Source organism: Miniopterus schreibersii (genome assembly GCF_964146895.1).
Source record: "Miniopterus schreibersii genome assembly, chromosome: 1".
In the NCBI taxonomy this organism is placed as follows: domain Eukaryota; kingdom Metazoa; phylum Chordata; class Mammalia; order Chiroptera; family Miniopteridae; genus Miniopterus; species Miniopterus schreibersii.
This window is the reverse complement of record NC_138101.1, coordinates 168,864,741-168,889,476: the sequence shown is the minus strand read 5'-3', so window position 1 is coordinate 168,889,476 and position 24,736 is coordinate 168,864,741. Positions and strand designations below refer to the sequence as shown.

Below are 24,736 nucleotides of genomic sequence, written 5' to 3'. Positions count from 1 at the left end.
AGATGGTGGTTAGATTCCTGGTCAGGGCACATGCCCAGGTTGCAGGCTCCATCCCCAGTCGGGGGCATGCAGGAGGCAGCCAATCAATGACAACTCTCTCATCATTGATGTTTCTATCTCTCTCTTCCCCTCTCCCTTGTCTCTCTGAAATCAATAAAGATTTTTATTTTTTTTAAAGTGCAATGACATATTTGGTCATTTGGTTTTTGCTAATAAAACTCTCCGAGTCTACTTAATATAAAATATAGCACACACAATTTTATAATAAAGACTTGACATTCTTTAGCAGGATGGAAAACCAAAGCCAAGCCAATCCACATGTAAAATCATAATACCTATGCTACATACATAGGAAAGGGGATTTTAATCATGCCGCCTTGACATACAAAGAAAAGTTAATCTCCAAATTTCAGTAGTCAAGGATAAAAACACATCTAGGTTCTAAACACTTCTAATGATGTATTCGGGGATACTTTAGCAAAACAGTCAGTTTCTACCTACCTACCCCAACTGAGCTTTACTTTTTAAACTCAGACTAGAAAGAGTAAAATATTCAGTTTTAGAAATGAATTGTACAGAGTTAAAGAAATGGAAAACATTAACTTTGTATACAAATTAAATGAAAGGAAGACATGCAGCATTTTCACCAAAATTTACACAAAATGAAATTACCTTATGCTTTCTCAAAAAATCATCAGTCTACACATAATACATCTATTATCTTTCCCAAGCTCATAAAGACAAATTCTGATTTACTTCTTTTTTGGTTAAAATATAGATATGTCACTTCTTAAACTAACCTTAACCTCCTCTGAACCAGAAGTTCCAGTCACACATTCTTTTGCCTTCTTTTCAAATCCATGCAACCATTCACTATAACTCTGTGGAGCAGAAAAGTAAAAATAACAATTTCCAAAAAATCTAAATAAATAGGTAAAAATTTTTAAATAACTAAATTAGATGGTTATAAATGAAAGCTACAGAGACAAACACCAACCCTCTGGAAATTTCGAAGAAGAATATAATGCATAAGTTGTATATAACCGCCCTGGCCAGGTGGCTCAGTTAATTGGAGCATCACTGAGTACACCAAAAGGTTGCGGGTTCGCTTCCTGGTAGGGCCGCATAATCAATCAATGTTTCTCTCTCACATTGATGTTTCTCTCCTCCCCCTTCCTCTCTCTCTAAAAATATAAAAAAATATATCCTTGAGGATTAAAAAAAAATTGTACATAACCAAGCTTTGAAAATAAACACTAAAAATATACCTATGGGCGCGTGCTCTCCCTTCCAGGGAGCATGCCCACATCTTTCCCTTCCTCCTTCCCTGACAGGCATGCATCACTGAAACTCTAAGGGACCCCACAAGGCTTGCAACCAGAGAGCAATGGACAGCAGCAGCTCATCCCAGGCTAAGGCCCCTGGCCCTGTCAAGGCCCCCTTTTCTCTGACTTCTCAGTGAGTCAAAGAAGCCCAGCCTGGGCTCGTTTCCCTGCCTAGTCTCCCTCCTGTTGCTTCTTCTATCCTAAGCCCTTCTTTGTTTTACTGTCAACAGCTCTAAAAAATGTTCTCTAAAAATAAAAAATTATATATACACACACACACACCCCTATATACTGCCATCAAAATTAGATCTTATCTACCCAGACCAAGGATATCTGCAACTGTATTATGGACTTATAGGTAGAAGATCTGGGCTCACATCCAGCCTTTTTTAATTACTAGTGCCAGAACTAACAGATTCAATCTTTAAAACACAGACTATCTAGAATGAGTAACTTTTCAAAACATTTTTTTCAAGTAAACCATTTTTCAAAAACTACATATTCTGAGTTCATAAACTGAAAGTTTAACTGAAGACACTCTATTCAGAGGATTATAAGTTCTCTGAAAGTGCTCCTAGGATTCTGAAAATATTTCAAAATAAGTATGTATTATATGAAGGGCTTTTAAAATCATAATAAGAATACATAAACATTTACTTGTTTAAACCAACAAAAACTATTTGTGCTGATGTAAACATAAGCATATATTATAGTTTTAGTCATTATTCTAAATTGTAGAACAAATTATTCTACTTTTATGCTTCTTTTCTAAATTTTATACTTTGATAAAGTATTTATTTGTTAGATACTTTAAATCAACTTTCCTCGCAGTCCTCTAACTCTTAATTTTATCTAAGAAAAGAAGAACACAAATGAAATTTCTATTAACTGCTGTAATTTAAAGCTTCATGTACATGACTGAATTAGGATTCTCTATACTCTATCAAATGAGAATAAAAAATGGGGGGAAAAATTGGATGCTGAGATTACCCTATAGTACAATGAAATAGTACAATACCACCACTGCACCTTAGTCAAAAAAGCCTCTCCTTTTAAAAAAAAAAAAATTACATTCTCACATAATAAATTTGAAACAAGACTAAATGGATACTATTTAAATCCTACTTAGCTTCAAATACTGGGATTCAATATAAATAAAAATCAGCTGAAAAACTAACTTAGTTGTTTCAAGTTTGCAATCCTCCCTCTAGGTCATCACATGTTGACCCTTATTTGGGTCCCGACTAAAACGAACTACAATAAGTAGTTATTATTTCATTAAAATAGACAACTGATATGACAACTAGAGAAATGTATTGCCTAGATATATAAAACTAAGGTTTTTTTAAAAATGTAATAGTTTTAACTTAAGGAATCCTTATCTTTTAGACATATGTATATTGAAGTATTTATAGATGAGATGCTCTGATGTTCGATTTCCTTCAAAATAATCTAGGAAGTGCAGGGTAGGAGGTAAAACAAGATGGTATGTATTGCTGATTCGTGCCATGTATTAATAATTGTTGAAGCGCAATACTGGGTGTATCAGGTTCCTTATGCTATTCTCTCTACTTTGAAGTAGGCATACAATTTCTACATTAAAATAAATAAAAAGACCTACACTAACGTTTTAGGAAACTACATGCATTCACTGGCTTTCTCTGCCCTCAAATGTCCATTGAATTCTCTGAATCAAAGCAACTTTTCTCTCCCACTTAAAACACACACAACCTCAAGTAAAGAAAGCTGTACTATATTATCTTCAAGACCTTAACAGATGACCAAAATCTTGAGTTTTGAAATGAAAAGAACTTGGTTCATAGTATTAAATAAATTTAATTTAAAAATAAAATGTTGCCCCAGCCAGCATGGCTCAGTGGCAGTGCTGAGAGTCAACCTATGAATCAGGAGGTCATGGTTCAATTCCCAGCTGGGACACATGCCTGCGTTTCGGGCTCCATCCCCAGTAGGGGGGCATGCAGGAGACAGCAATGACTCTCTCGTTATTAATGTTTCTATTTCTCTCCCTCCCCCTTCCTCTCTCTCTGAAATTAATAAAAACATATTTTTTAAATGATAAAGTGTTCCTAAAACTAAGAAGCAATCACTTAAAATTAAGTTCTATTTTGAATAAAGCCATTAAGAACATTATTGGCTGATTAACCATTAAGAAATCATTCCCAGATATGTTGTTTATGATCTTCTAAATAATATATCTATTTAAATTTTATACGATACAACAAAAGTATAGCTAAATAAACAGAAATGAGTTTTGAATCAAGTAATTAATTGATCTTCACTACTCAAAAGCACTCTAGATGAGAAATCGAGAATATGGAATTGGTGCCCTATTGAAACCAAGTACAGAATGCAAATGCTGCTTATTCACAACTTTGTTGAATAGTGATAAAGACATCATGTTTTAAAAAATAATAAATTGATCTTACCAAATTAGAAGGAACAGACACCTTTGGAAATAATTTTCTGAGAACTTCTTTAGCTTCTAACTCAACAGCTTCCACATGTTGTTGTCTTTCCTAAAGCAGAAGTTCAAATCAAACTTACAAAGTTTATAGAATTAAAAATTTTTTAAAGCTATGGTCTTTTAAGCTCTAAAAGAGAAAAAAGTCAAAGTATTTTTAAAAATTCATCAAGACTGACAAATGTCAAAATTTTCCCATTTTAAAATGTCAAAATACTTCATAAAAAACTGCAAAATCTCTAAAGCATCCTAAATAACAAATAATGTCTTATATTAATCTAGGCAATATCTGACAATATGGACATTTTCCTTGCCATTAGAAATCAAGTGATTTGCCCCTCCAGGAGCACTTCCAAAAACAAGCAAGTAAAACCCAAAAAACAAAATATACTTCCTGCAGCTAAAACTGCATATATATATAAAAAAAAAAAAAAACCCTTTCCATAGCTGAAACAAACTGCATGCAAAAAGTATGCATCTGGGCGACATTGAGGCTTACTGGCTAGCAAATGTCTACAAAAATGCATCACCGATGGACTATAATGCCAGGGGATTAAAATGCCAAATTCATATTTCCAGCTTCAAGATCAGGTGAAAATATTTATTCTAAACAAAGCAAAAAAAAAAAAACAAATCAAAATTTGATGGGTGGTACATATGGGAAAAAGAGAAGGAGAAAAAAATGATGTCATATTACTTCACCAATGCAAGCATCAAGAAGACTAATTCTGACACTTGTGTATGGGCTCTGTCAACTATAAATTTAAAGTTAAGTGTTACAAATGCATGTCTAAATTTGGTGAATTTAAATCCAAGTCTAATGTATATCAATTAACTCAAAAGCATGGTTTGTCAAAATTAGGGTAATGGCTTCATCACATACCAAATAAGAACCTAATAATAAAACTATCTCTACAAGATAAAAAAATGAGAGCTATAAAATGCACATCTAAGCCAAGCCAAGAAAATCATCTCAAAACACTTGTGAAGTTCAGCGGGTGACAGGAATACAAGCAAGTTAGCAATATCTCAATTCTATTTCCCCCATCACCACTTAAATGTGATCTTACGAATCTATTACAGATTTAAGATGCACACACTTCAATTTAAGAAAATCTAGCCCGCCCGGGCGTGGCTCAGTGGTTGAGCGTCTACCTAGAATCCAGGTGATCGGAGTTCGATTCCTGGTCAGGGCACATGCCCGGGTTGCAGGCTCGATCCCCAGTCAGGGGCGTGCAGGAGGCAGCCGATCAATGACTCTCTCATCATTGATGTTTCTATCTCTCTCTCTCTCCCTCTCCTTTCCTCTCTCTGAAATCAATAAAGATACATTTAAAAAAAGAAAATCTAATAACATAAAAATCTAAAGTCACACAATAAAAAGTTTAGAGATTAATCATATTCTCCATACACAAAAAGCTATTTATTTTATTTAGGATTAATGGCAGGATTTTAAAAATCAATGTTTTAATGGAGTATTTTAAATAATTCAATAAAATCGATTATTTTTCAGGAATACATGCATCTAACTGCATAAAATAAGTTATATGCATTCAAGGAAAATGTTTACCAATTCAGAGACAATTAAGAGGTCATTTTTACCATCTGGCCACAGAAATGGCAGAGCAATCTCTAAATAAAATCACTTAGGAAAAGATACACTGTGGAACAGAACCTGTTTTGAAAACTTCTCAAGGAAAAAAGAATCTAAAGAAAATAAGGGTCTAACTTTTAACCAAGAGACACAAAGATGAGAAGTTACTTTTAGTCTATACTGACAATTTTAGCTAAAAAGTTTTCACTGGACAAAGTAGTTTGGTTGTGGATACAATTTCCACTCCTCTGTAATACCTGGAAAATATCCAATAATTGAAAATTGCATCATTATAATTTCCTTACTATGTTTATCTAAGTGTAATATTTATAAAGTATCTTTCATGTGAACCTAACATTTATAATAGCTCCTCAAGAATATATACTCCTTACAGCACAACTTGTAGTCCCGGGTCAATCAGTATCACTTTACACCTATGCTATTTGAGGACTACATTCTATTAAAATACAGAAAGATTGTAAATTCTATTCTCTATGGATTATTAGCTATGCAAGGAGCCATGCACTTGGTAGTGAGTTTGGAAATGTGGATAAATTCTTATACTCATCACTAAGCACATGATGAAACATGGACAAACTCTGTCTTTTGGAATCATAACATGCCAGAATATCTATGACAGGTAGCATATAACTTACTGCAGGATTATTAAGAGATTAGTACTTTGGAGATACCCAGTCTCATTACCAAAACAAAAGCTAAAAGGTAGCTCTTGACAGTGAAAAATGAAGTTATAAAAACAACCAGAAACTATGCCAGCACCCCCACTGATGACAAAACTGGCTGCAACCACTCACAATGAAACACTGTCCTACCTGGCCTAGATTTTTCTATTCCCTGTCCTAGATTTCTCTGGTCCCAATATCTGCCAGCAGTCTCAAGTTTAGGTTTTAGTGAAAATTAGGGCGAGGTGGGTAAGTATACAAGTAAATTTCCATTACAGTAAAGGAACTATAACTACAAACACACATGTGATTTAAAAATCTGTAAAAACTCTACGAAAAAAAGTTCTTCAAATGTCGTTAAGACTTACATTTAAAATTCAAGATTATCTTGGCATACAAAATACTTATATAATGCTGAACTGAATCATATAATTAATGAGCTTTATTAACCCATTTGTAAAATTCAATATTCCTGTTCCACATTTATTCTTGGTAGGAATTTTCAAAATGCCTGACTGAACTGGGACACCCATTTCTCTCAATCTTTAAAAACAACTTCGTATTTATAATTCACTAGAAATCTTCAAACCCATGGAACAACTTGAACTCAGGAAGAATATCCTTTATCACATTGAAAACAGGGAAAGAGATATAGGGTGTACCCAAAAGTGTATACACACACTTTGAATAATTATAAAGGCAGTGTTTATTAAAATAATTCCATTTTCAAAATTGAGCTATCAGCTGTTAAAATGTGTACACATCTTGGGGGGACACCCTGTATGTTTCAGGAGTACTGTACATACTCTACACTCTGGAGCATGTACAGTACTCCTGAGTACTATACATTTCTCTGAGCAAGAGAATTATCCCTTACATTAATATTCCATACTAAACATAACACATGTATCATTACTGTCCAGCCACTTCAAAACCTAAAGTTTAATTTTAATTCCACCTGTTGTAAGGAACCATCCCCAATAATATACCAATAAGTGATCCTTTCCCTGCACTTAAGACTTTAATTATTTTTCACCTTGTCTTAGTTATCTTGGTGTGCTCAAAGAACCTACTGTGCATTGTAGGTACATCCTAGGTATTCAAATGTGTTTGTTAATTCAGTTAGATTTTTTTGACTCGGTTTTCATCGAAGTTTTCTTAACCAACCCAAGACGTGCACACTGTCTGTCTCACAAGAGCTTACATGGGAGGCATAGGTCTCCTGAGACTCTTCAGCTTAAAGCAATAATCACCAAAGCTCAAACAATCAGGTAATCACAACAAACCAGCAAGCCCAAAATTAAAGCTTTAAGGAGATGAAAAATGTAGAGATGGCAGAGATGATAAATGTGGATGGATAAGGAGATTATATATTTAAATTGCAGTATAATTAAATGCTTTGGTCTGATTTTAAGACAAGCTGCAGATTTTCTCTGTTCAGTGGATTGTTTCTAGGAGTTAGCATTACAACCTTGGAAGTCTTGTTCACTTTGTCCTGCAGCATTTTTTCAGTTGATGCCAATGCTTCCATTGCTTCCCAGTTTTTCTCCCGAAGGTCCTAATCATTTTTAGAAAGAATGATTTCAGTTTATCCATTATTGAAAGATTTTTGCTTTTTACTTCATCAGTATTTTGCACTGCATTTAAATGCTGGTTACTGCAAAATTATTTCAATGGAAAAATATGTATATTAGCAACAAAATAAAAAGCAATGTTTAGAAATTTGAATGGGAAAATAAAGATGCCCACTTCGCATGTTTTAGTATACACGCCAAATATGCCAGCCTTAAAGTAATTACTGTGCACATGTGACAAAGAAAAAAACCAATCAAAAGTAAACACACATACCAAGATTACAAATATGATTTCAGGTACACCGAATCTTAAAGGGTTAAGGACAGAGCAAACACACAAGAATTGCAAAAAGCTTTACAGGTGATTTTTAAACAAGACCCAGATCAATTGTGGGACTTTCCACTGCAGCATAACATTTTTTTTCTCTAAATATGTTTTATTGATTTACCACATTTCAAGTCTACCTAGGAATGACATAGTAACTCACTGTGCTTCTGTATCTTTCTTGACATGGTCAAATGTATATGCCATAAAGCAACCTGACATGAACTGTATGAGCTACTTGATCCAGGCAAACCAGGAGGCAGGAAGGCTATAAAACACATTCTCTTGGAAGAGAAACAGAGGTCATTGGAAACTGAACTCTGAAAGATCTATTTAACAGCATTTCATTAACAAATACAAAAAAGTACAATCTCTTATATTTCAGTCTTTGTTCAGATTTCGAAATCCAAACAGATTAAAAACAAATAATAAAAAGCCAATAATCACCATTTATTGAAAGCTTACTTATGTGCTCCACACTGCACTTGGTGCTTCACATAAGTTCTCATTAACCCTCACAACAACCCTAAGAGGTATTTATTCTCATGGTACAGATGGGGATCCACAGCTCAGGTAAGGTAAGGAATGTGGTCAAGGGAACACAGCAGATGCAGTGGCAAAACTACCCATCTGCTTGCCTCCCATGTCCTCGCTCTTTTCACACACATTAATGCCTCCAGCGCTGTGCTGCTGCATTAGGGTGGCATTTACTATGCCCTCCTCATCTCAGAATCCCGAAAATAAGACACAGTTAGCATGTTAGCAGTATACTGGCAAATTCAACTCAGGTTTTGTGGCCAAGCAATGCTGTTAGTAATGTTACATAAACACATGAGGGCAATTCACATACCTAATTTTGACAAACTCGGGTACAGGAACATTTTAACTTGTTAAATTCACAAATTAATGCAAACTTTGAAAATTTTTGCTTTCATTAGAAAACACGTATCAATTTACTGTCAACATCCCTAGATTTCAGTAACATTTTTAACCTTGCTTAAGTCTTAGCAATCATACTTTTGTGTGCAAAAATTCCTTCTCTACCAAAACTGTTTGTATTCTCACAGGTGTTACCTTCTGGTCAGAGAGAATTTAAGAAATTCACCTTTGTCTATTTAGTAAGAGTATCAAGATTTATATTTTTTAGGGCATTATTCCTTCCCGTTTTAGCATAAAAGTGCTCAGGTCCTGAGAGACCTCTAACATGCTTAATTCTCAAAACATGAACCACTTCAGTTAAAAAAGGGAGGTTCCAGAAGGTTTTGAAAGACATTTAATTATTGAAAATACTTGGTTTGAATACTGGCATTACTTTTAGTTTACAAGGAGGCTAGCCCAATCAAAATAAGAAGAAATATCTTTGATTTTAAAATGTTGGACTTGAAAAAAAAATTTTCCCAAATAAAAGCTCAACAGAAAGTCAACTGCATTTTAATTAAAAGAAAAATTTTTTTAATCTGAAGCTGTAGATTCCAAGATGGTGGCAGATTAAGTGGAAATTATACTGACACTCTCACAGGACCAAAGTGGAATTACAACTAAAATATAGAAACACCACCCTGAATAAACAACTGAAGACTAACTGGAGAGCACCCTCATAACCAAGGACAAAAAACTGAGACCTCATAGAGACTGGCAGGAACTGCAGGGGTGTGAGAGGGCTGGCTGGGCTCCCAGAGGCAGCAGCTAAAGGTCTGGAGAGATATCTCAGCTGTGGGGGGTTCCCACTGAGAACTCTGGGTCTAAATCTGAAGCTGTAGTAATTATGGCTTCAACATTTTAAATAATATCCAGAAGGGTACAAATTGGTCTTTTCATTTATTTTTAAAAATCTGTTCTCCAATAAAATTATCCCAGTAATTCTTCCCCCAAAAAACTATACACAAAATAGCACTTTAAAAGATTAAGAAAAAAATCTAAAGTAAAAGCAGGTTTTAAAAAATTCTGAACCATGGTATTTCAGTGAACTAATAAAAAGAAAAGCTTTATTCTGATAAAGACTTGCTTACATTGTTTTTCTTCCTCTGGTGTTCAACTGCATCCTTCAAAGAATCTAACTCGTTCCGGAGACCAGTTATTTCTTTCTCTCTTTCTGAAATTCTAAACCAGAACATGAATACACACAGCAAAATTTTAGGTAAACAGTGACTGTAATATTTGTTACTACAAAATAAAAACAGCAAGTAAATGATGCTTTAAAAAAATGCATTCACTTAATAGGCAAACTCTTTAAGCTCAGCTACTGTTACTGTAGAAAGCCCATCAATGAATTCATTTCAGAAATAATTTTTAAAATAAATTTTTACAATATGACATGCTGAGATTTGTGTTGAAGTAATATAAACTCCTAAAAAATAGTTCATGAATACATAAACTGCTGTAGTTGTAGTTATTTCTATTTTTATCTATAGTGAAGTAGTGGTAAAACCTCAATATAACTAATTTGGGAAAGGGGTGTCCATCAAAGCCTAATGTCCACTATATAATAAAGTAGGTTTTCCGAATGCATGTTAAAAAATTGACAAATTCGTTAGTTTACCTGTTTTACTTAAGTAGATACATTTGTGTAATTAAAATTAAGTATGTATAAAAAGTTCAATTTCACAGGAAAGTTTTCTATATATATATTACTATAATTTTAAACTTATACTAAATAGGTCTAGTAAATGCATGCATTCACCAGTCACCAAAAGTAAACAAATGCACACGACTGGGGCTTGGCTTAGTGCATATGGGAACATCGGACAGCATTAAAACTGCTGCAGAAAGTCACACCATGTGACAATAGAACCCATTACCGCGTGCAATGAGGTGCAATCAGGTGCTAATCATTTACCAAACATTGTTTACAAGCAGTGATTCTTGGATTTAAATATGTAGACTATAGTTGTAGATATGTTATTTATGTCGGCGAAATTACTAGTGTTTTTACCAACATATAGCCTATTGCTAAAATTTGTTAAAAATAACAGTGCATTAATAACAAAAAAATAACCTGTTAATTTAATTATAAGCAAATCTTGGTTAAATGTGTTTTAAAATTAGCAGGGTATTAATTTTCATGTAAAATCAAGGGTTTACTGTATTTTCAGAAGAATGAAATTTGCCCTGGCCAATATGACTCTGGGTAGAGCGTTGGCCCACGCACCAATGGGTCAAGGATTTGATTCCCAGGCAAGGACAAATATCTGGGATGCAGGTTCGCTCCCTGCCCCTGGTTGGGGCATGTGCAGAAGGCAACTAATCGATGTGTCTCTCTCACACTGTTGTTTCTCTCTCTTTTTCTCTCTCTCTCCTTCTCCCCCCGCCTTCCATTCCACTCTCTCTGAAAAACAATGGAAAAATATCCAGGTGAAGAGTAACTAAAAAAGAAGAAGAAGAAGAAGGGAGGAGGAGAAGAGAGGAGAAGGAGGGAGAAGAAGGGAGGAGGAGAAGAAGGGGGGGAAAAAGGGGAGGGGAGGAGAGTGAAACTGATGCAGAAGCACTCTCTTAAATACAGTACTTTTCTCCAGAAGGTAATAAAATCAGTTGTGAGTTTATCTTAAAGTGGCTAACCCACAATAAAAGTATGCTATTAATGTAAGGGAGGTGTTTCCTTATAATTTTCATAACAGTCTCGAGGTTCCTGCTCTACTGGTTCTGTCTGATGAGTTAGTTATTTCCCAGAAATGTAGAAAGCAATGGCAAAGACTCACAATTCCATTCTGTTATAGTGGAGGGAAGAGCAAGTAGGAAGTTAAATTACAAATAGCTCTTCCCTGAGACTAAAGCTGTACATACAGGGTTGGCAACCTAGGGCTCAGGGCCTGACCCCTCCTCTGTTTTTGTGTGGTCCTCAAGCCAAGAGCTGATTTTACCTTTTTAAAGAATTGTTTAAAAAAATAAAAATAAAAATAAAATATATATATATATATATAAAAAGACCCATGTAGCCCACGGAGCCTAAAATATTCACCTATTCATCAGGCTATTTATAGAAGTTTGTCTATCCTTGCTCTATATGGTCAAACTCAAAACTCAATTTAACAGTAAATAATTCTAAACTAGTAAACCATTGACTCTGTAAACAAGTAATGATGGAATATATATCTCCTAATAATCAATGTGGTTGACATTTAACATGTTGAAATATACCAACTTATCTAAAATGACCTTATGTGTAACCTCTTAAGAGAAAAATACAGGCCAACAATTTTTAAAAGTTTCAGTTAAAAAAAGAAGCCTCCTTAAAAGAGAGCCACCAAAAAGATTATATAAGACTTTTTTTTAAATGCATAAGCTAAACCAAAATTTTCATCATTCAATCCCACAATGATAGAAGAAGTGAGATAATTTGAGTTAAATAAAGCCTTCAAAGTATAGTTTATTTTCTTAGATGTTTTCTGAATTCCTAAAAAATATAAAATAAAAATCTCCCTCAATAGAATGTTCAAAGAAATCCAAATATCATAAAAAGGTACACTAGCTCAGCCAAAGGCACAACTAAGCTCTACTGATCTGCAGTTCAAAAATCCAAATTGAACTATAAAAATGTGGTAACCATTTGCAGTTACATTAAATTGTTTGTTTTAGAACTATTTAGCATATAAAGTTACCACTTCTCAAATTATGACTCAAAATTATTACTTACACTTTTAATAGTTCTTCATGCGGGGAAAAAGAAGATGCCTATTAAAAAAAGAGTTAAATGTTATTTCAAAACAAAACTTTCCAGAAGACTTTAAAATAATTAACTCTTCTCAGACATAAATTAAGACAACACCAAAGGTAAACATACCACACATTCTATATGTCACCAAGTAATTTTAATAAAAACATATACAAATTTGTAAAATGTACTGAGTACTAAATAGAATCTTCATTGTTACTACATACTTAAACTCTTCATTTAACAAGAATTTATCAATTGCCTACTAGGTACAGACCATTAAGTTAATAATACCTTAAAATTTTCTTACTGTGTATTTCCTATTTGACTGCACTAAGCTTCCAAAAGTAAAAAAAATACCATAAGTGAAGCCAAAAGAAAAATTAGGAAGAATTAACGTGCATGTAACAAAAAGTTGATTTTACATAATATATAAAGGTATATAGCCCTTCACATATATTTATTCCTTGATGACTAAAATACCTCAAATTAAACTACTATAAGCTTCTTGTCAACAGGAACTAATTTGTTTGCTCCTGAAATTATTATCTAGCTTATTCATATATGTGATGTCACTGAAATAACTTGGTTTTTTTTTTAAATATATATGTACTCACTGCTTCCCTAGGGAGAAAGCAGAGCTTTTTTTTAATAATTTTTTTTTTTAAATATATCTTTATTGATTTCAGAGAGAGGAAAGGAAAGGGAGAGAGAGATAGAAACATCAATAATGAGAGAGTCATTGATCAGCTGCCTCCTGCATGCCCCCGACTGGGGATCGAGCCTACAACCCCGGCATGTGCCCTGACCCAAAATTGAACCCCGATCACCTGGATCCTAGGTCGAAGCTCAACCGCTGAGCCATGCCCGGCCAGACACTTGGTTATTATTTAACAGGAAAGGAAGAAAGGGGAGACTAGATAATACAGGCATGCCATTTATACAGCTTTGCCAAAATGCTGCATTTAACATTGTCCAAGTGTGTTCCCCACTCATTGATGGGAGAAAGGACTGGGAAAAGGCAGTTAAGATGCATGCCCAGTAAGATCTGAGTGATGTGGGAAGGTCGTTTCCCATCAATCACACCTGGGAACAAATTAGTGGCCAGGATGGGTGTGGCCACTGCAAGCACGAAAAAACCTGAATATATAAGCATCTAGACAAAGCAGCTCACTCTCTTGGTTTTTGCTGTCTTGGCTCCAGGGCACAGGGCTCCTGGGACTCCGTTTGCAGGAGGCTGTGCTCCCCTATGCCCATGTGGCTCACTGTCCTGTGGGACTCCACAATGGAGTACAGGACTTTAATTGGACTTGAATGATGAACCACACCCAGCTGCACCATGGAGTGGACATTCTGGACATTGGCCCTACTTTTGGCTCTACTGGAACCCCAGGTGCACCTCTTCCTGGACTGGCTTAAGGGGCAGGGGACTTTGGAACCCAAGAAATGTGCCTTCATGCAAATAAAGCCTTTTTCCACATCTCATTCTCCTGTATGAATCTTAGAAAATTCATTTTCTTAAAGATATCACAAGAACCTCGCTCCCACGAGCAATGGAGAAGTTTGATTCTCCAGTAACACATGTTCATAAATCAATTTTAAGGATATTTTGTTAACATCTTTTAAAATTTTTTTATTTTTTATTTTAACCAAGCAGAATTATACCTCAAGAAAGTATCTGAAATAGTGGTAAACTATTACTTATAATATTACACATTTCTTAGTTTTTAATTATTGATGTTTCGTTTGGGGTAAGGTATGGTAGGGTATACACAAAAGTTAAAACTGACCTCATAGGACTTCAACTGACTTGCTAAAAAAAGGTATGCTAGATCTGAAAACACACACAGAGATACATAACAGACCTGGAATACAGATCAATATTATTTGTGTATACTTTATAAATCAAATTGTAGATTTTATATTGGATATGGCATAGCAAACTGCTTTGTTTTTCAGGAACTTTGATAAACACTTGTAAATAAAAACAACACATACTTTATTCTCAATGAAAAGGTAAAATGGTAAGAATGCTTACACACCATCATGGGTTATATAATGTTTCACCACATAAATAAATGGCAAGCCATCTAATAGTACCTACCTGTTGATAGTTCTGTTGCTTAAGCTGTTCAATTTGGGATTTAAACAATTTGTTTTCATCTTGTACCTCCTATTTAAACAAAAATTAAACATCAATACCTGGACAGAGATTTTGATTTTCCATATCAATTTTTGACACATATCATACAAGACAGGAAAATTCTAAAATAGTAATAATTTTAAAGGGATATAATAAGCCCTAATTATAAAATTAGAATAATTAAATTACTTAGTACTAGCATAGAAGTGGATATGTCTCAATGGAAGAAAATGGGACCCAGAAACAGACCCAAATACCTGTAAGAATTCAGTATAGGGTGACATTTCAAACCAGTGAGATAAATTCCAGTGATATTTTGGGCTATTATGTTGTCATGGGGGACTATCCCACATACTGTATGATGTTTAGCAGTATCCATGGTTTCCATCCACTAGGTGCAGGAGCAGGCCTCCACTAGCTATGGCAACCAAAAATGTCCCCAGATATTGCTAAATGTCTGGGGGTGTGGGGGGGCAGAACTACTTCGGTAAAATAATCATGGATTATTTAATAATATGGTTAGCCTTCTTTTTTTTCAGTTGAAATGTTATTCTCATAACTTACTCAAAGTATGCATGAATAAACTATCTAAACAAAAAATAAATCATAAATGTATTAGAAGAAACATGTAAATATATTTTTATGATCATAGCATGAGGGATACCTTTCATCTCAAGACTTAAAACTCAAAAAATTACTTATATTGGAGTATATAAAAGTTTTAAATTTCCATAAGGGCGGAAAACACAAAAGAAGTCAAAATAAAAACTTGAAGAGAACAAATGACCTCACATATGACAAGACTAATTTCCCTTATACGTTAAAAGGGATCTTATAAATTAGTAAGTTAACCTGGAGAAAAAATGTGGGAAAAATTAAAGGCCAATTCATATACAAAGGGAAAGTACTTAACTTCTCTCACAATCAAATGCAAACTGAAACAATCTGACCATCTACCAAGCACAAGACCAAATGTCTTCATCTTTGTCAGTGTTGGAGAAGATGAAAAGAAAATGGCCCTCAGTTGGTGAAAATGTAAATCAGTAAAAATACTTTTGGAAGATGATTTAGCATTATCTAACAAACTTAAAATTAATATACTTGGGAGGGAGAGGGAACTTGACAGAACCAACAACTGGAGAAAAAAATAAGAACAAGAGTAGTCAGAGACAATGCAGGAATCTAAAATTTGCTATCACTTCAAATGAATGTTCTGTAAGTACTTTTATATTAACTATCCATGGTGAGGATATACTTATTTTCTATTTTAACTATCTCTTTCAAAAAGGAAAGAAAAATAACTCTGCGTAAACCTTTGACCACCCAATTTCACATCTAGGAATTTTAGGTACAGATATACTAGCGTAAGTACTGAAAATGTGTGTGCAAGAATATCCACGATAGAACTGCTGTAACAAGAAACAAAACTGTAAATAATCCAGGTATCATAAACTACGATGATACAACAGTACAACAAAATACTATGAAGCCATTAAAAATGAAAGATAGAAATGTGCTTATGTGAAAAGAACTCAAAAATATTATTAAATGGAGGAAGGGAGCAAAATACAAAAGTATGTATGATTAAATATAAAAAACAATTAAGTATATACACACATGCATGGGCACATTCTCAAAAGATATACAAATGAATGACAGTAAGCTATCTTTGAGGAATAGGTAGCTGGGTGAAAGGGAGAGTTATTCTGTATTGCTTTCTTTTGTAGCAATTAAAATTGTTTTTGAAAACATGCAGACAATAATTCACACAATAATTAATTTTAAGGAAACATATTCACCTGTATCAGCTTTGTTTTGCTAGAAAGATCACTCTCCCTCTCTTTTAGCATACTTTCCACTCTCTTCATTTCATTTTCCTTTTCTTTCAACCTAGAAGTTTTACAAATACCTTATATTTAGTTATATACATAAAAAAGGACAGACTCCAATACAGCTGTAAGATAAAAAAAGATGGCAGAAACAGTGCCTAACAGCTTTCTTCCCATATTACACCAATTTATACATTTGTTTTAAAAGACAATTATTTCCAGAATTATTCAACTCAAAGTCAGGTACATCCTAACACTGCTACAATTTACTTCATATTTAACAGTTCTTAGGCAAGTATGGCTTTATCTAGCAGGAAAATCTAAAACAAAAGTCATATTTAGTTGTTGACCCTAAAACTTTACTCCCAACCCTTTGTACTGAAGAGAGGCTACATATAATTTAATCTGGTTCTCCCTAATCCAACAAAGATACGGTTTACTGTGGCAGAATAGTAAGAAGCTAGGAAAATCCCTGGGCAAGTGGAATGGGGAAACTGAGAAAAGAAAACTAAACAAGGCCAAACAGTTTGGGCAGCTTGCTGCCAGCCTGTGAATCGCAAGACCTTATCCTCCGCAACCAAGGGCACTTGAGAGCAAATGGTTTCTACTTCTCCTCCCCAACCAGAGAATGCATGGCTTAAATCACCCTGGCCTGAGAGAACAGAGAACAAAGACCCAAATAGTGCCATTTGTGCCAGCTGAACCCAAGAACAAATATCACTTGGGGGATATCAGGGTAGGAAAGGGGGGGAAGGGGACAAGAAGGGGGGTTAGAATCTCAAACATTCTGAGATAAGTTACATCAGTGTAGAAGGGGACTTTGAAACCTAGTCTGCTACCCAAGATATCCAGCAGGGGAACTTTGAAACCTATAGGGGAAAGGGTATAAAACCACTTGAACCCGCACGGGCGCATGCTGAGACTAGCTGAGTTGCCCACTTGTGCTTTATGTCAAATGTATTCTTAGTAAATTCGCTTGCTTTGTTTCAACACTGCTGTCTGTCCTAAAATCCTTCTTTCGAGATTGACAAGAGCCAAGGAGCAGAGAGGTCTTCCCCCAGACTCAGGGGGGCTGTCCTGGTAACATTACTATATATATAGCCCAAGTGAATTCCAACTGTTTTGTCATACTAAACACAGACCTCTCTAGCACAACATTTAACGCTATTAAATGATCTGTTTAACTATGTATTTCCTCAGGGCAGGAACCCATTTTAACAATTTCAGTATTCCCAGTGCTAGAGGGCACATAATAGGCTCTCAAATATTTGCTGAGTTGAATGTTATTTTTATCCCACCTTAATCTAGAATTTCAACATGTTTATAGGTCTACCTGAAGAATAACCAAAAAAGCATACTCGAAGAGTGAGATTAAAAACTGAAAAGGAACAACAAATCTTAAGTACATATTACTAAGTGAAAGAAGCCACTCTGAAAAGGATATATACTGATGGATTCAAATTATATGGCATTTCTAGAAAAGGTGAAATTATGGAGGCAGTAAAAAGCTCAGTGGTTTCTAAGGACTGGGGAGTGGGGAGGAGATGAGGAGGAAGGGAGGTATAGTTGGAACACAGGAGATTTTTAGGACGGCTAAACTATTTCTTAATGGCACTATAATGATGGATACACGTTATTATACATTCTTCAAAACTCATAGAGTGTACAAGACAAAGAATGAACCCTAATGGGAACTATGAACTTTAGTTAATAACAATATATCAATAATGGTTCATCAATTGTAATAAATGTACTTCACGCTAATACAAGATGTAAATAATTAGGGATATGGAAGGGAGTATATTGGAAGTCTCTACTTTTCTTTCAATTTTTTATGTAAACCTAAAACTGCTCCACTTAAAAAATATTCTACTAATAATAAAAAAAAGTGTGAGGCAGAAATAAATCTAAAATCACATACTTTAATGATCTGTATACCTACTTCAAATAGGCCACAAATGTGTCTCTAATCTTCCTATTAGCAAATGTGACAAAAGCACCTGGACAGTTACACAATGCCTCCAAGATAAACAATTAGTTGTACAAATGAGCAATCTTAGTGCCAAGAAGAAAGACATCCCCTTTGTCTTACTAAAGACAATGACTTCAATAAAGATCCTCTATATCCTACTTTTAAAGACACAGATTATTAGGCCACTTCTTAAACATCAATGAAGACTGATATCATCTCAAAGCAAAATCCCCTCTAGAATTCCTTTTCTATAGGGGACCAAAAAGGTAAAGTCCAGATACCCTTCTCACCAGTGTAAACTGATTTAGTTTAAGAGAACAGACTTTATAGGATAAAAAACTTTCTGAGATAAACAGCTCCAAAGACTGATACTTCCTAATCAGATTCAATATTTTTACTACTGTGCACAGCATAACTGATATGACAACAGATACCATTTTCCCCAGTAAGCAAGTTACTTTTATAGACAGTCAATATTCATTATCAAGATTATGGTCAAAATTATCATCTGGTTAATTAAAATGTATTACTCTTTCAAATACTAAAATAATTTTAATTTGAAATAATTCTTACTTCTCTTTACAATAATAATTGCATACTTTGTTTAAAAACAAACAAATACTTAAAACCAGTCTACACTAAGCAGAAAGAGTAGTTCAGAAAACGGGTTTAAGGGGTCTGGAAAGAATAAAGTCTCCAGCTATCTGAAAATAAAGGGCCCATGTTTTATTATACCAAGCAGAGAATTCACTTATTTGTCTCTGGACTAAAATTCCTACTTACCCAGAAAGTTAATGACTTAGAAGAAACTTATTACAATATTCAAGCACATTCTGGAAAATAATGAGAACTTTCTCTTTAAAATACTGGCTGAAAGTATACTTACACAGTCTCAAGTTCTTCAAGTCGTGACGCAGAACATGCCTAAGAAACAGATTCACATTTTTAATTCTATCAATCAAAAAGATTAGGTACTATAACATACATATATATAGAATACCTCATCAATAAAATAAAAACATAATTATATGTAGTAAATTTAAAATTGAGCCATTTATAAAACAAAGACAGAATGAATTTTCTTAAACTTAATTTTCCTCATAGATTTTGCTTTTTTATTTTTTTAATTGACATGTTTTAGAGTAACATTTACAGAAGAATTAATTAAAAATTACGAAGTTCTAACGTAATTTTTAATATCCATTTCTTTAAAGGATTACAGATTAATAAACCAATTAAACATAAACACTTAAGGATGAGCATAAGAGTCCACCTGAAAATGTAAATACAGAAATTCCTTTAGGCTTAGGTTGACAAATCAAGCAGTAACAGACCTGACAGGGATAAAAGTTAACTTATTTTATCAACAACAAAACTATGGTACAACAATAATTTTTGTTTAAGGGTTAAAAACACATCTTTATTAATCAATATTGAATTATTTCAGATTCCACATCAGTAATGTCATAAAGCCTATCAATTTTTTAAAAATTAAATTTAGTGGGGTGACATTAGTTAATAAGGTCATATAGGTTTTGAGTGTACAATTCTATGACATGTCATCTGTATACTGCATTATGTGCCCACCACCCAAAGTCAAATCTTCTTCCCTCTGGTAACTACTGTACTATTGTCTGTGTCTACGAGTTTTACAACAATAATTTTTAAAGCAAAGAAACTCAGAGACAATAATACCTTCTTTGCTTTCTATTACAGTAAAATAAAAATTTCTCATTTATATGTAATAGCTGATAATCTGTTATACTATACCTCTTTCAAGTTATGTTGTGCTACCTCTTGAACATGAGCCTTTAAAGATTCATTTTCTTCTTGAAGATCCTGAAAAAGAATAGGTGTGAAGTGAAGTGAAGTGAAGTGAAGTGAAGTGAAGTGAAGTGAAGTGAAGTGAAGTGAATGTCAAGTATAAAAAAAGGCGTTTACTTTGTCTTTATCTTCTCACCTGTAACCGTTTCCCTCTATTGGCTAGATCTTTCTCCTTCTCTTCTAAAACAGTCTTCATGGTATTCATCTGTTCCTCCTTTCCTTTTAATCTGACAGTAAGTTAAGAAGAATTATCAATGAAAACGTTACATTACTACACAAAGCAAAAATAATGGAGACTAGAAATGTATAGTTTAGGTCGTGTTTATAGCCCAAACTAATTTACATAAATTTAAAAGTAAACATTTTAAGTATAAAAGTATACAAGACATTGGAGATATCAAATTAAAAAGCAGCGGATGATTAAGTCCATCAACCACTGAAGAGCCAGATATTCAATAAATTAGGCCATCTATTAGTCCCACCCCATATCATGCTGTTTAAGTCAATACCAGCAAATTTAGACAGCTTACTACAACTAGTTTGAGTATGAAATATATGACCAGTTTCACAGTGGCTATGAAAATGAGCAAAGATCATCATCTCAACTTAAGGTCATATTCAGATTATAAATCATGAAAAATAAAACTTCCCACTCTATTCCCATTACTATATAAAAAAAAAACACCACCTTATATGTTAAATCCTAATGAAACCATAAGATCTTAAGGCCTTTTGAAGTATAATTTGATATCCCCTAAAATATTACTTGAAATCAAATAGAAAGAAGCTATGATTTTTGTTATAATTGTATTTAACTTGTTGAAAAGAAATATTAAAGGCAAATGAAAGAAATGGTCCTTACAAGTTCTGAAGCTCCTGAACTTGAGAAGTGATAGATAACTGAAATACAAAGAAAAAAACAGAGAAAAAGCATTCATAATCCTCTCAACTTACCTTATTAAAGCTTTATGATAAACTTGAAAATAGATCCATTCCAAATTATAAAGATCCTAGCTGAATTATTCATGCCAAAATGACATGCATTTTTATTCTGTCATCTCGATTCCAATGACACAGTATGAGTAACAAATTAAAAATACAAGGTAGGAGGGCAGGTAGTGGCAAGGAATATAGGTATGAATAATAAGGAAGTCTAAATAATGGCATACTTCTGTAATTGTGAAAACAGAACATTAAACTGCCCACTTACCTCCCTACCACATAAGAGCTCTTCTTTCCCAGTCTTCAAGGCCAACAACTGAACAGCATTCTATAGAATCCCTCTTTAATCTCATTTTCTTATCATACACAGTTCTATAGTACCTTTTATCCCCTAGAGTCCCTTCAGATCTTGGCTTAGATATTAATTCCTCCAGAAGAAACTTTCCTGATCTCTCAATCCATCTTTAGAGGAGTTTTGCCTTTTCATCCTACCCCATTTCATTCAACACATTACCTTCAATCACTAACATATTGCTTTGACAAGGAGGAGGAACTCAAAAAATATTGTTGAATGAATCTATTAGATGAATGAGTGAATCATCTCTTCCATGCAATCTCACCATTTTTTCAATGAAGCCTTATCAGATTAAATTCACCCAAACTCATCTATTTTCAGTAACGATTTTTACCTCTGAAATATGAAATCTGTACTTTGTTCTAAAGTCAAAGGTTGACCAACACATATTCTATAACCAAACATTACAGTCCATGCAGTTAAGAAAAAAGTTAAAAAAAGATTTACCAGTGTTTTGTGTTGGCAAACTAAAATGAAACATTAATACAGAAAACTTTCTAAAAATATATCTTTAACAGTTCAAAGACACATTGATTAAAGTATCAAGAACCCTTTCTCAAATCAGGCAAAAAAATTAAAAAACACATAACCCAATATACTTACATCACACTACTAAGAGGTTTTTTTCCAAGTAACAAGAAAAAAACAAATAGCTCATAAATACAAATACACTAACAAATCTGTCATGCTATGGCTCTGGGATTTTTACCTGTTGAGCCTTTTCAAGCTGGACATTTCCTATTTCTTCTTTTAGAGCCTCTATTTCCTGTTTCAAATCCTTGACAATGACAAAACAGACAAGATTGGACAATGGAAACACAGAAATTGACATAAAATGCAAGGTACAGACGAACACATGAAATTAAATGGTATTCACTGAAGTTGATAAACAAAAAAAACACACAGTTTTCCCTCTCCCAATACCTGAATCGTTTTCTCCTTATTAGCAACTTTGAGAAGTTCAGCTTCCAGAAGCTCTTCCACAGACTTGATCTTTCCATCTTTTTCATGGATTCTTAAAGAAATGTAGTATTAAACTTGAATAGAAATCACCACCAACTAAGAATGGCACCAAATCATGAATAAGCTCACGAAATGAATTCTCCTCAATTAAATAAATTAGCAATATATCAGACAGAAGGTGGAAATAATACTTCAAGTTCTTTCTAAGTGAGAAATAATCAGTAACTACCAGATGACTGAAGCCTATGCACATAAGGAGAAGCTGGTGACATACTTCAAAAGTACTCAGAGGCCTGGCCGGTGTTGCTCAGTGGTTGAGCATCACCCCATGAACAGAGAGGTCACTGGTTCAATTCCCGGTGAGGACACATGCCGAGGTTTCAGACTCCATCCCCAGTAGGGGGCGTGCAGGAGGCTGCCCATCAATTTTTCTATCTCACTAATCCTTCTCCCTTCCTCTCTCTCTAAAATCAATAGAAATATTAATTTATTTTTTTTTAAGTACACAGAGAATATAAGAATTGTACCCAGAAGAAGAGCAGAGAGAATCAAGTTCCTCTCCACAATACCGGCTTCTAGGGCTGCAAAAGCTGTGACAGAACTTATACGCAATCATGGCATCAAACGTGCTAGACATCTCAGAAACAGGATACAAGCAAGGAACGTATCTTCCCATCCCATAAAACCTATTCTCTGATAGTTTCTACCACAGAAACAGAAAATTAACAATTCAATGCTGTAAGTTAAGAAAATAAATGGAATCAATCATGGAAATAAATTTTTTTAACAATCACGTTGTACTGGGGAAATCACAGCTTATTTGATCAATAAAAAATTCTAGAGTGAAAGTTAAACTAACATACATCATTATCTCAATTGCACAATAAAATAAGATTTATCAGCACTAAGCAAAAAGGCCAAAAGAGGAAGACCAATTAAATAATGTTACTACTTACACTTTCTTAAGTTCTTCAACTAGAGATGCAAAAGAAACCTGGAAATAGGAAGGCATCCTAGTTAGTAATTTACGCAAAATATGAATGGGTCAGAAACAGAAAAGTATGTTATCCTTAAATTTTCCACTACACCAAAATCCAACTGGGAAAAGTAAACTCAGGAATTAATTTTTACTAGATTTCAATGTCATAATTATGAAAAGGAAAAGCATTTTGAAAGTAAGCTGCTTTAAGGCTACTTATGGAAAGTGTAGGCCAAAAGAAAAATCAACACATAAATGTTAAAATTACTGAATAATTCTAACTAGATAAAAAGAAAATATAACTAAAAAAATTACCTAATTTTAAGTAGCCCCTTTCAACTATTATTTAGAGTCTCACTTTCTGTTTGTATACTCAAACCTTTTATCACTGTCATAAAAAGCAATGACCTCCTACCTAGACTACTCTACCTAGTACTTGGAACATAGATAGCATCCAATAAATTGCTGTTTCTGTTAATGACAATTAAATCACTAATCATTCACAGATTAAAACTATAATTGACAAATTCCACTTTGGAGAAGGGATAAACAGACACACAACAGACTTGTTATGTTTGAATGTAACAGGTCTGTCCATTGTTTAAAAGAAAATGGTTGCAAGATCTACTGAATACATTACCTGATCATTTTGCTTAGCCTTTAAGTCTTGAACTTCTTTTGTCAAAGATGAATTTTCTGTTCTTATTGCCTTTTTCAAAGACACATAAGCAGATCATAGTTTTATTTTCTGAAAAAAAATAGCTTCAAAATAAACTAACTTCTTATTTTTCTTTAGCTGCTCCTTTTTCTCTCTGGAAGGCCCAGAAATCCCACTTCTTCCATATGTCTACAATTCTATAACTTCCAGCGCTAGCCAAATACATTTTTAATTCAATCCCCACAAGTATTTCTATTTATGTTTCCACAACCACACAACCACATAGCATATCACAGGTCACCCTAAACTCAAATACATCTTTTAAGTTATTTCTTCCAGCAACCCTATCTATTCTACTCAAGTTAGTTATGATAATCATAAAATAGAACTACAATCTCTCCTTTCTCTGGTCTCCAATACTATTTGATGAACTTATGAAG

The 24,736-nt window shown here is 33.9% G+C and overlaps 1 protein-coding gene across 7 annotated transcripts in view; it reads right to left on the bottom strand.

Moving 5' to 3' along the window:
- KTN1 (kinectin 1) overlaps window positions 1-24,736 on the bottom strand; it is a 96,255-nt gene that overhangs the window by 14,345 nt on the left and 57,174 nt on the right. For 4 of the 7 annotated variants that reach the window (XM_081150882.1, XM_081150881.1, XM_081150884.1 and 1 more), the window contains exons 21-34: window positions 24,279-24,347; window positions 23,616-23,653; window positions 22,621-22,711; window positions 22,406-22,474; window positions 21,262-21,299; window positions 20,536-20,626; window positions 20,346-20,414; window positions 19,462-19,499; window positions 16,574-16,664; window positions 14,736-14,804; window positions 12,614-12,651; window positions 9,993-10,083; window positions 3,773-3,862; window positions 801-881 (exon numbers count right to left, since the gene is read on the bottom strand). In XM_081150882.1, the coding sequence (XP_081007008.1) occupies window positions 801-881; window positions 3,773-3,862; window positions 9,993-10,083; window positions 12,614-12,651; window positions 14,736-14,804; window positions 16,574-16,664; window positions 19,462-19,499; window positions 20,346-20,414; window positions 20,536-20,626; window positions 21,262-21,299; window positions 22,406-22,474; window positions 22,621-22,711; window positions 23,616-23,653; window positions 24,279-24,347 (963 nt within the window). Of the gene's footprint in view, window positions 1-800; window positions 882-3,772; window positions 3,863-7,555; window positions 7,643-9,992; window positions 10,084-12,613; window positions 12,652-14,735; window positions 14,805-16,573; window positions 16,665-19,461; window positions 19,500-20,345; window positions 20,415-20,535; window positions 20,627-21,261; window positions 21,300-22,405; window positions 22,475-22,620; window positions 22,712-23,615; window positions 23,654-24,278; window positions 24,348-24,736 lie in introns of all 7 variants that reach the window. The other 3 variants (XM_081150879.1, XM_081150880.1, XM_081150883.1) reach the window with 1 other exon arrangement.